Source organism: Trachurus trachurus, assembly GCF_905171665.1.
Source record: "Trachurus trachurus genome assembly, chromosome: 20".
Taxonomy (NCBI): Eukaryota; Metazoa; Chordata; class Actinopteri; order Carangiformes; family Carangidae; genus Trachurus; species Trachurus trachurus.
In genome coordinates, this window is record NC_139911.1 from 11,218,403 (window position 1) to 11,230,900 (window position 12,498).

At 41.2% G+C, this 12,498-nt stretch overlaps 2 protein-coding genes across 3 annotated transcripts in view; both read left to right on the plus strand.

Annotated features, from left to right (window-relative positions):
- Window positions 1–754: 754 nt before the first annotated feature.
- ube2wb (ubiquitin conjugating enzyme E2 Wb) lies at window positions 755–10,864 on the plus strand. Its single transcript, XM_083995977.1, has 6 exons — window positions 755–785; window positions 1,674–1,765; window positions 5,566–5,668; window positions 8,165–8,320; window positions 8,427–8,502; window positions 8,614–10,864. The coding sequence occupies exons 1-6, from the start codon at window positions 771–773 to the stop codon at window positions 8,625–8,627; spliced, it is 456 nt and encodes a 151-aa protein (XP_083852103.1). The 5' UTR covers window positions 755–770; the 3' UTR covers window positions 8,628–10,864.
- Window positions 10,865–12,160: 1,296 nt separating this feature from the next.
- Window positions 12,161–12,498, plus strand: part of stau2 (staufen double-stranded RNA binding protein 2) — an 87,205-nt gene continuing 86,867 nt past the window's right edge. For both annotated transcript variants that reach the window (XM_083995762.1, XM_083995763.1), the window contains exon 1: window positions 12,161–12,219. The gene's annotated coding sequence lies outside the window, so the exon portion shown is untranslated. The remainder of the gene's footprint in view (window positions 12,220–12,498) is intronic.

Here is a 12,498-nt window from a genome sequence, read left to right on the forward strand (position 1 = left end):
ATGTCTGTCAGCTCATCTACATCTATCATTTGCAGAAGAATTAAAAATCCTGATGGCTGTAGGTACAAAGATCTTCTGCATCTCTCCATACTGCAGCGAAGAGAGAGGAGTCGTCCACCACCGCCGTTTTCTGGGTCCATCATGATCTGAGTTGATCAGAACAGCCTCCACCATCTTCAGTGCGCATCTCTCCACCACATCCCCCAGTGAGTCCATCAGGGAAACATGATTGAAGTCTCCTGATATTATTGATAAGTGCCTCAGGATGTTTAGCCTGTACCCTAGCAAAGACTTCATGGAGAACTAACATGGAACTTCAGCAGTTAGTGGGATGTACTAAAATATTGCTATGATTTGGATAAAAATATATTTGTTCATATGTTATAATAATATAACAATAATGTTTATCATTATGTTATAATAATTTAATTATGACAGGAAAAAAATTAAAAACTATTTGGTAGGAAGATCATCTCCCCTTGAGCAGAGGTCATTGACCCCCTCCAACGTCCTGTCAGTGCCCTTTTTTCTTAAATCACTTTTATTTGACTTGAATGTAATTCTGTTGCAGAGCTGGTAAATAGCTCCAGTGAAGGACTTAAAATGACTGAGGAATGACCGGGGTCTCATGGTGCCTGTCAGCGGTTTGTTTTCGTCTGTCACACACGCACGCACAAAAACAACCCGACGTCTCCTGTCACGTGACTCCCTGACGTAACGTACAGTCCTCCACTCTTGCGCTGACGCAGGAGGGGAGGGGGGGTACCATCATGGCGTCGATGCAGGTAAGACTACAGTTGACAGCGATCGCATATTTATAATTTAACCTGACCTTCACTCTCGTCTTTCCGGGCAGTTTATTGTCTGCTTCATTTTCGTACGTGTATTTATGCGAAGTAGTGATGACAGTTACGTAAAAGCGATGACATTCGTCCTAAACTGTTTGGGGGTTTAGCGCTTGGTCTTTTTGCTAGCAACACAACTAGCCCATCATCATCATCACCAAGTCAACGCTAGCATAGAAACCAGCTTCCTGGAGACATATGTTGAATTTGTATCTGTTTAAATCGTATTTATATTCCCTTCGCAGCAACACACGCTTAATAAATAAACACATATGATGTTACGAGTAGATATTCTGTATATTTCCAGCGGTGTTGTGGCTGTTATTTGGCTGACGGTAACATTAGCTAACGCTAACGACACGGTGCGCAGATTGAGCAGTTGCAGTCTCCTCTTGAGCTGAACAGGTGCATCGGGTTTGAAGAGAAAGCCCCTGTCAAACCGAGTTACATTTTCCTTTTTTTTTATATATATAAAACCCAGAACTGCCGCTTTATAACTCGGTGACCTCGGTTTGTCGTTCACACCTAAACCTCATCGTGTCATATGTCCCCTAATCGTCTGTTTTGTCCACACGGCAAACGAGATAAATCAGTCAGGGGGGAGTTTTGCTTCTAACTAACGTTACATTAACACAGCTATAATCGCGCCGCCGTTATATATACAATGCAAATAAAACATAATTTATATTTTATGGTGGTTTGGACGTGAGGGGGGGAAATATTCTCTTTGCCTATGCTGTGCTGTTTTGTTTGTTTATTATGGGCCATATGTTACCATGACACTGTAGTTTGAGTGTGGCAACAACCCAAACACATTCTCTCCTACAGAAAAGGCTACAAAAGGAATTATTAGCCCTGCAAAATGATCCACCCCCAGGAATGACGCTCAACGAAAAAAGTGTACAGAACACCATCACACAGTAAGTGTCTTTTATTTATTTTTTATGAAATAAGATAATCCTTTATTTGTCCCACAGTGGGGGAATTTCCAGGGTTTGCAGCAGCAGACAACAGCAAAGAAATGTATATGACAGAATAGCAAATAGCAACAGCAGTAAAAAGAAGCCAGTATTTGCAATAAAGTATGGTTAAGACAAAAATAATAAATAAGAAAAAAGAAAAATATACTGTATACAAATTTGAATTATGTTTAGTGCTGAGAGCAGCTCTTGTTGTAGAGTCTGACAGCTGCGATAACGCATGTCATTCATGTGTTCCAGCTTGGCAGCATTTTCTAACACAGTAAACATGAGGGCAGCAGGATAACCTACACCCACAGCAGTCATTAGGGCAGGTTTGCAATCTATGAATAAACACAAATCCCGTGTGGCTGTGTAATGACCTGCTTCATCACTATGAGAGGACAGTGTGGTGAGTGGAAGGGTAAATGTCACAGTGGGTAGGAGGTATTATTAAGACTCAAAAGCTCTCGTAGCCTCAGCAGACACGGGTGGGTGGGTGGGTGGGTGAGGAGGGGGGAATCGGGGTCATTCCAGAGACTGGCAGCTCTGGCCCCCTCAGTAGAGTGTCTCTAATGCACAATGTCACTATTCATCCATATAAAATATTTAATGGTTGGCAATGCAGGAGCCGGGCTTGGGTAGCAAGGAGCAGAGGCTGCTTAGCTGACCTTCCTGACTGACTGTCTGTCTGGGTGGCTTGGTGTTCCCCTCGGATGCCTGTGAATACTGTTGCAGCGTGAATCAAATTGTGTCTGTTAAGCAGTAAGGATGAGTAGTTGTTGTCCTGTAAATGGATTCGATACAAAAAGTCTGGCCGACATTCAAATGTCTTCCGGCCTCAGGTTTGCATCTTTGACTTTGACAGTTACTCCTATTTGTTGTGTGGGGCCAAAATGTCTTCCAGCATCACCACTGCTAAGGCTTCATCTAAGAGGCAATACAGTACGTGTCTCAGTGTGTGTAGCGTCGGGTTGGCAACTTTCCCGTTACGTGACAAGTTTCCTGGTTGGATTGAAAGAATGTTAGGCGTTTGTGTGACTGACGCGTCCTCCAACCTGTATAACTGGCTTCTTGGTCTCAGGTTTGTGGTGGTATGCATGATGGGAGTGTCTTTTTGTCTCTGAGTCCAACACCTCAGTCTGGTTTGACTTTTCTGTTAGGGGGGAAGAATATGCAAAAAGAAACCTCGTGTCAAATAAAGCATGACATGTACTGAGGCATCTCTGTAGCATCACAATGACAGGAATGGAGGGGGGGGGGTTGTGCTTTTATCGCACAATGCAGTAAGATACAAACAGACTGTTCCTGTTTGACATTCAAGTTGACCTTATGCAAACAGAAAAAAACCTCACTGGTGACAAAGCAAATGCGTGTGATGGATGATAAGGTGACCCTGTGTTTTTAGTCTTATAGCTTTTATATAGCACCCTAGTCTCTTGTGCTGTATCATTTGATTACGATATCTTTCAGATGACTGTACATACAGATGGCGTAGGTTCATGTCAGCTATTGTAAACAAGGAAACTGCTGCTTTAAAGCGCTATAAAGTCTGTTATGTGTGTACTCGCTTTTTTCTTTGCCTCCACTCTCACTAAATGGCTCGGTGTTATTTTTGTTGACTGGATCATATAATCACCAGGCTGTGGGGAATTTGAGCAAGTTGAGCATAATGTCCTTGGAGTTCTTTCCTGTGTTCGGCGTGGGTTGCCTCAGGTGTAACTCAGCATCTTGTACACTGATACTGCCTCTTTGCTTCCTGGAGAAAAAACGCAGTTCTTTTCAGACACTTTTGATTTGACCCCTGAATTTTTCCAAGGGTGACGTTTTTTAAAAGAGAAGTGACTTTGTATGTACTGTAGGCCTGAACGATCCCGTGCCTCGGGCTAGATTCGAAAGCGACACAAGGATATGAATACGAACAACAGCCACAAGTCTCTTTAGTGTCCTATCTGCTTGCCTGGAAGAAATTAGGTCAGAGATTGTGATGCTGCCATCACCGTTCCCTTTTCTTCTTCTGAGCTTTTTCTGCTGTGTGTAGTAGTAGGCCATCCCCTTAAATGTTCTGCCCTGGACTTGAATTTTTTGTCTTGTTTGCCGTTGAAGCTACATGTGGCCACCGAGTTTGGGGCCGCATGGAGAAAGCAGACTGTCCTTCATCCCAGGGCACAGAACCAAGCCCCCTGTGTTTGCAATCATCTACCATACAGAGCAAGACACCAAATCCCTTGCAGCTCAGTCAGCACAGTGCTGCGGCCAGGCTGCAGAAAGCGAAAACAGATTTTGTCCACAGGATCAATAGAGTATCACATTATTACTAAACCACTGTTATAACCCAGCTGAATATTGAATGTCACTGGAATGAGTCAGGCTGAGAGAGCTTTTGATTACACACTTACTGCAGCACTGGCAGCTCATATTTTCTATGAGTCTTTTTTAATGATAATGAGATGTGATCTATTCGAGTTGTTCTGTTCATGTTCCAAGCTAATCTACTCCGTTGTGATGGGACTGAAAGATAGAGCATTTTATTAAGCAGTCTTATTGTGTCATTAATCATAGTTTTAATCTATAATCAGTGAATGTGTAACTGAGGCAGATGGGAGAGTCGTTAGTTTTAAAAGTCTTTTACGTTAAGTACTGAACACTGAAGATGCTGGTGATGCTAAAAGTAAAAGTCAGGCATTCAGCAACATTAGTAGACGTCACCCTCAGGGGACTGAATGTCTCATGTCAGGGTTTTATGACAGTTCATCCCATTGTTGTTGAAATATTTCAGTCAGACTGTCAAGGAAGTGGTAACCTGATAACATGACTAGGAGGCATTTGGTAACTCTGGTGTGACTTGCTTCATTATCTTAAAAAAACACTGGACAACTTATCTGCCTTCAAGTTGTCTCAGGGTACAGGAATTTAAACAGAAAAGTTAACTAGAATAACCCGGATTTAAAGGCCCCATGCTGTGCACTTTTCTCTGGGTTTATTTACCTGCTGATATCCCTAACAAGATGTATCATTGGTTTTGAGTACCTGTGATCTGCTTAATATCGTTTATACTGCCCCTTTCTGTTGCCTCTTTCTGGAGCTCTAGCAGGCACAGGTCATTTGGCCAATCAGAAGAGAGAATGAGAACCTCTCCTCTGATTGGCTGACTGTTTTTGAGTGGCATGTGGTCAGGCCAATCACAGGCAAGTAACTGAAGCCTAAGCTGCATTCAAAAAAATTGAAAAAAAAAACAACTGGTCACGGTGGGCGGAGTTACCTTGTGTGTGACATCACAGAAAGGAGGAAGTGCTATCTGCTCGTCTCAAAAAGAATGTTCCTACAAATGGGCGGTGTGTGTTTCTCCGTTTATGACCAGTTTGATGCATGGGACAGTAAATGCGTGGCCCAAAGACCTCCCCAAGCAGGAAAAAATAACCAAAATCACATTTTGCATGCCATGGGGCCTTTAAAAGGATTTCACTGAGGAGCTCTCGAGGTCACTGTGTCCCTCACCTTTGACCTCTGACCACCCCCCAAATTTCATCAGTTCATCCTCTGAGCTTTTCAATATTCTGAGAGCTAAAGTAATTTTGAGTTTCAGAGTGAAAATGTGAGTGCACTCAAAGTGAAAAAACCTGTTATAGATACCAATTGAAACTGTCAACAAAGTCAAACTTTTTGCTTTTAGCTCTTTGGACACCACCTGTGTTTTGACTGAGTGTTTGTTTAAGTGAGATGTTGACCATTTTTTTTAATATTGTGCCTTTCCTTTTCAGGTGGATTGTAGACATGGAGGGAGCACCTGGCACGTTGTATGAAGGAGAGAAATTTCAGCTGCTTTTCAAATTTAGTAGTCGTTATCCTTTCGATTCACCTCAGGTAAGCAGAAGTCGCCCTGCAACCTTGATGTATGTGTATGTGTGGCTGAAAGTGAGGTGCTGTTGTAAGTGCTGTTCATTTATCATCTTATCTGTAGGATCTAGGAACTCCTGTCTGTCTTACTGAGCTGCATGACTGAGTGTGAACAGCAATGAATGAACAAACAGTTTCGACTATACCGTTGAACTTCCATGGCTTAATTTAGACATTTTTGTCGAGTAGAGACCACTGCAGCTAAAAATGGCCATCGTATGACGATTCTAAATAGCTCTATTACATTATTACAAGTTATTGTGAAGCTGACCAAGTAAGGCTATAGCAACAAAATACCTGCGTATACTAAATAGAGCAGGGCTGTGTTTTGTTTCTTAAGAATTCGGCTCTCCATTTGGACATGTTTTCTTAAACGTTCAATTTCGTTGCTTTAATGGTCCAGGATCCATTCTCAGTGGCTGTTTGATCCACAGAGTGGTTACCAAGCAAAGCACACGTATATCCTACTGGTTTGATGCTGCAGTGTGTGTTTTCCAGAGGTGTCGTTTTCCGGTCAAAATCAAAAGCTGAAGACCTGTGTAAACAATCCTCTATATCCACTCTCTGGATGCCTGCACTAATCACCTTTGCAGTTGTCAGTGGAATGAATCTCAGCTCGGAAACACCGGAGCCAGGAGTCACTGACAGGCAGCAGTGCAGGGCTGCCACTGGAGCCATGTTTGAAGGGATTAGTTTAACTCAGCAATCTTGTTTCACTCATCAGGAGCCTTCCTACCTAAAAATAGAGAACGAGGCGGTGTCGACAAAATTAGATAAACTCGGCTACTTAGCCACTATCCCTTCAAATAGGAAGGACGGGCAATCACAGTGGGTCCTCTCTTGTACTCCCCCTTGAGGCCCCCAAGGGAGCCCTAGTGTGAGCTGCTGCAGTGGGTTTGTTGTGTGATGATCTTCAGATGTAAATCTGTGCTGCACAAATCTGAGTCAATGTGTGCTGCTTTTTGGAAAAGACCCACCCCCACAACAAATGCTCTAATCATTAAAGACCCAGTTAGTAACGTTTGCATCAACAGCTTGGAGCCTCCATTTCTGCAGAGCCCCATCACAGAGGTCACCATGTTCTTACTTCTGTTCAAAGAAAAGAAGAAAAAAAAACACATAGAAACACAGACACATTTCCTACCAGAACATAATCACATTTGTGTTGTTAACCATGCTGTGCGTAGGCTGACCAGTTGGAGTTGTGGGAATTGTCACGGCCTGGTCCAGCCCTTTGTAACACACTTCTGTCTGCCAGTTTTCAACAGCTAAAACCTTCAGGCACGTGCTCCTCTGGCTTTCCCAGCAAATGTTCTCAGTTTAGCTTTTCTTAAACAGGGGAGCTTGTTAAAAAATCAGACAATCAGTACAATTGAGGAGGTATAACCAGAGATTAGTTAGTCTAGATAAATTAGTTGAGAATAAATGAGATTAATGATTATTTGATTGTGGAATTAGTTGCTAAAACATATGAATTGTATTAAGGAAGGGGGAGCAGAAAAATCAGTAACAGAAGCACAGGTGGATACAAACATACCAGTAACTGAGGCAAGGCTTTATTCATGTAGCGCATTTCATACCAAGGGACAACTCAATATGCTTTACAAAAAAACGAAACATTTAACAGTAAGAATAAGAAATAGGAAAAAAAATCAGAGCCCTAAAAATTAAAATAAAACCCCAAACAGTAAAAAATAATATTTGTATTAAAACTATTAAAACTGAGGTTGGAAAGCAACATGTACAGTAGATTACCCATAGTGCCTCTCTGCTCAGATCAGAGATTTCAGTAAATATTTTAACTCTCTAGGAGCTCGGAGCTTTCATTGGTCTTGATGTTTTGACAGTAGTGCCAGCTCTACTCTCTGCTCCTATCTGTAACACTCATACTGCCCCCCCCACCCCACCCCACCCCTACCCCAGCCCCTGCAAAGTGAAGCCTGCACTCTCCTGTGTGACTGTATCTGGTGCCAGAGTGCCTCCACCCATTGTTACCCTTCACTACCCTTCTTACCCACTCTGCCCTCTCTCTACTTTAGCAGCACAATCTTGACGTCCTCTCCTCATCACACTTACTGTATCTCCCTGCTTAGCCCTGAGCCTTGCACCCTTTTAATGGCTAATGCCCTCTCATCCTTTTTAGTGAAAATGTCTCCTCCCTTTAGTCTCTCATTCTCTCCTCGCCTCTCTCACCCCACCCTGGCCCCTCCGCCCTAATCCCGGAGCCTCATGTCGCTGTAGAGGGCTAAGCCTGAGCTTATACAGCAAGTCTCATTATTTTCTGTCATTAATGGGGGAGAAAAATCGAAACTTTTCCCCCAGATACTAGTTGTGTCATACAGTAGACCACCACGATATTTTCAATTCACTTTTGAAAAGAAGAAAAAGAAGAAGAAAAGCTTTATTGTTTCTGTTTAGCGTCGCATACTGTACTCACCACTGCCTTTTGTTCTGCTGTTGCAGGTAATGTTCACGGGAGAGAATATACCTGTCCACCCCCACGTGTATAGCAACGGTCACATCTGTCTGTCTATTCTAACGGAAGATTGGTCACCAGCCCTCTCAGTGCAGTCAGTTTGTCTTAGCATTATCAGCATGTTGTCCAGCTGCAAAGAAAAGGTACGGAGCCTGTAATGACGTCCGGGGGCGGGATAACTATGGTGATTCATGTAAATTATATCTTTGTTAAATGTTAAGTCTAATCTCTTTGTCTCTTTGTCTGCAGCGACGACCGCCTGATAATTCCTTTTATGTAAGAACGTGTAACAAAAATCCAAAGAAGACAAAATGGTGGTATCACGGTGAGTAGCCTATGTTCCTCTGACCTTTCTTTTGGTGTCAGGACTCAAGTAAAAGAATTTCTTCATATTCTAAACATAATGTCAATGAATTACTTCTGTTTGCCTTTGCAGATGATACATGCTAATGTACAAACTTTGTAATAATCGTAGAAGAAAGAAGTCCTACTGACCTACATAAAGCACTTTTTAATCATTCAGTCTTTGAACTCTGACCTTTGACTGGAACAATGGACACCACGCGCTGGAGGCTCTTGACTGCATTTCCCCCCCGCAGACAGATGGATGCATGTTTTAGTCGGCTGTAATATAGAGAATGAAAATAAAACGACCATTTAGATGCACCCGAGATGGATGGTTTCTGGCAGGAAGCTAGTAATGCAGCGAGCAAACAAGGTGGATTTGTAGTGAGATAATTATAATTCCTGTTTTAAGATTATTATTGTTACTTTTTCGTTTGTTTATGGGTGCATTTTAAGGTCCTTGTGTTGTGCAATAATAACTGATGGATGCATGCTTGGGCCTACAAAGAGAAATCCAAATCTAAACGTTTTCTGGAAGGGATCGGACCATCATAACCCCAAGAAAATGCTTCATCTGTTTTGTTTTTTTGAATTATTATTATTATTATGCACTGTGAAAGTATCTAGTTTAAAAAAAAGGCACTATGAGTACATTATTCCCAACTTGCAGTTGTACTGTAAGCAGTCCTCCTTATTTATCAGGTTTAAAAGGTTTTAGTTGTAACCACTTTATAATGCGTACACACAATTTTCCTCTTCATCTTCCAACCTGAAACCTGGTTGCAGTTCTTCCTGCTGTTGGACAGAATGTCGGTACAGGAAAACAACATGCGATGATAGATTAATCAGCTGATGACCTCAGTGTGCATCTCCTCGTAAAGTTGGGCTGAACCCATGTAGTGTTCACAAGTCCGGCGTTGAAGATGTGCAGCGGCCTCTCTTCCATTTTAAAGAATGTCTGTAAGAGAACATTGTCGCATACTCCGTTTTTATTTGTATGATACTTTTTTTTTTCTTTTTTTTTTTAATCTCATGCTTTAATCTTCTAAAATGTTTGATTTTAAATGTCTTGAGTTCTTTTTTGTACTGTTTTTCAACTAGCTGATACTTTGAAAAGGGGGGTTGTTTTGATGGGTCAGTATGTTTTGATTATTTTTTTCTTTTTGTATTTGTTATTTAATTTAAATCTTCGTTTCATCTCCAGAAAGCTAGTGAAAGATGAAAAGGAGAGTCTTTCTAGAAGTTGTAAAGAAAAGGCTTTTGTGATTCCCCCTGGTCAGAGTTTTGGCTCAGGTACTTTTTTCAATAAAGAGATCACCTCTAAAATGATACCTATCAGATATTTTGAATTTAACTATATTTTCACCAAAAGAGACTGTTATGTTGTAAACTTATAACATGTCTGAAACTATTGTATATACGTCTTTAAATTGCTGGATGATGTGAAAGAAATTAGCAGAGGATGCATTTCCTTTATAGCAGAATGATCATAGGAGTGCTTTATTTCATTGGGCGTTAGTCTGCATCTTTTGCTAATTAGGTTGTGTACAGACAGCAACAAACACTACTGTTGGTAAAAAATAAAATAAAATAAAAAGTTTAGTAGTTTTACAGTGGGGATGCATGCGATTTTAAACCCTACTTTTTCTTATTGGCATCAAACATTGTGGCAACTTTTAGTCTTTCCATAACTTAAGTAATGGTTTATGGGATGGATATTACAAACCTCATCTCCAGAGGGTCCTTGTTATTACAGACTGTAATCACTCCATTCCTAAAGAAATGTTTATTGCCATCCAGTCAGAGATACTTGAATTTTCCATCTTGGGTTGTTTGTGTTGCATTTGCTTTTTCCAGGGTCTAGCTGAGTTTCTTGAATGAACTTGCGTGAATGTGATGATACTCTAAACTGTAGAGGAGATTACCACAGCACACTGCTATCTCAAAACTATATTGATAACTTAAAGTCATCTATTTAACCAATGGTTTTTAAAAGAAATAATTATTAGCTTCATTGTAATGGTCTTGTCTGCTGTCACCGTGCTGCGAGGAAGAAGACGGCGGGACTGAAATGATTGTGTGAAAGCAGTCACAACAGCATTCATGCGGGGACGAAAAAGCCTTCACCCAGTTGGCAGTAGATCAGTAGAGATTTGAAAAACTTGCGAGTGAATATGTTACAAGGGTTTGAAGGGTTTTTATTTTATTTTATTTTATTTTCTTTCCTTTTCAATGTGGTTTGAACTCTTAGCTTGCAGGTTGTTGTGAGTGATCAACACTAATGAGGGTGTGTTATTTATATTTGAAAAATTTGTTCTGGGATGTGCAAGCTCCATGTAATAGGTGCCTGTTCATTTTCATAATCAATAATAAAAGCAAAAATTCACTTTTACTCAGTCTTTGTTTGCACACTGTTTGAATATGAAATGCGTCTTTTTTTTCTGCAGCCTTTATGATGCTGCTAATGCTAAATTTATATAAGCAATCTACATTAAATGTACCAACCTATAAAAATATAAAATTTGAAGTCTGTGATGCACACTATCAACCATGCACAATTACATGTGGGGGAACAGTTCAAGCATATTATTTCAGTGAGAAGAATGAATGTCATGAGTACAAGTACATTGAAGCTATGAAGGCATTCAATACAGGCCTTGAAATGCACGAGTTCTTAATGCTGGAAAAGCTTCAATAAGTTGTTATTCAGCAGCAAAATATGGAGGGATTCCTATTATATTATTATGTATATGTGTGAGAGGTCAAACCCAGTGTAGTGTCTTACCCTGTACCCTATTTTATTATTAAAACCCTTTATTGGCTGTTGAAATATTCAGCAATAACTGAGGAAAATGTGGTTTGGTGGCACCATCTACTGGTCACATTAAAATAATACTCTCACATCTGACTGTGTGGAGGAGCCACCGTTTATATTCTCACTTTTAGCTGTTCTTACCCATCAGAAATGTCACTGCCTGCATGTTGTTTCTCTGCAATTGGTGATTCACTAAACTGAATAAAGACTGACTGAGACAGGTGAACAAGCAAACACCTGCCCTGCCACAGTGTTCATGAGCAGAGACATTACATTCTATCAGCAGCAGGGAAGGCTTGTCTGTAAAGATCTATTTGTTCTGTGTTTCTGACCAAAACAATCCATATTTAAGTCAATTGCCTCTATAATTAAGCCCATCCAATGGAGAACCCTCCCTGATAGAAAATAGGCCACACTACCTTTTCCCCCCCACATTTTAAATTCACAGCCTAATGTCAACTGTTAAAATGCATCACATAAAATGAAACTATTCACAAGTTAATCCACTAGATAAATTCCCTGAGCAGATAACAAGTTAGAGAAGATTAATTTAGGTTCTGAATCAAAGTTAAACTGTAGGCTCTGAGGAAGCACACTAGGACTGAACCATTCTCAGCACCGCGGGGGTGTCCGATTCATTCAAGATTCACCTGAAACTCTAACCATTGCGAGTTTGCGAATTTCACCGTTTAACACCAACCAAATAAACAAAACGTAAACTTCACTCGTGAACTATAAATTATATCAGCCATTTGCCTGCAACGAGACTTGTTTCCATTTTCTGTACCCAGACAAATTACGTGGTCTGTTCCCTCTTCTATCCAGTTCTCTTTAGTGTTTGCCAATGTTGGAGGTGTAACTGGGGTCTGGCCCTGGACAAAGGTAAAAATTACCCTAAAATATTTGTCCCTTTGTTGTCAGATGTGTCCGGATTGCTCGTCACGCTGTCGCCAGTCCATGTATGATGTAGCGTTGGACTGAAATTCCCCCAGACTTTCGTGGAGGATGGGGCGGTGTAGGGAGATGCCAGCAAGAGGGGTGCTCGGCCGTTCAGCCATGATGAGCTTTAACCGGCTAAACTAGCGTAACTGGAGGCGGCTAGCTAGTGTGTCTCCATCAGGAAGACCCGTGGTGACACATTCGTGACAGCATGCGGGTCTG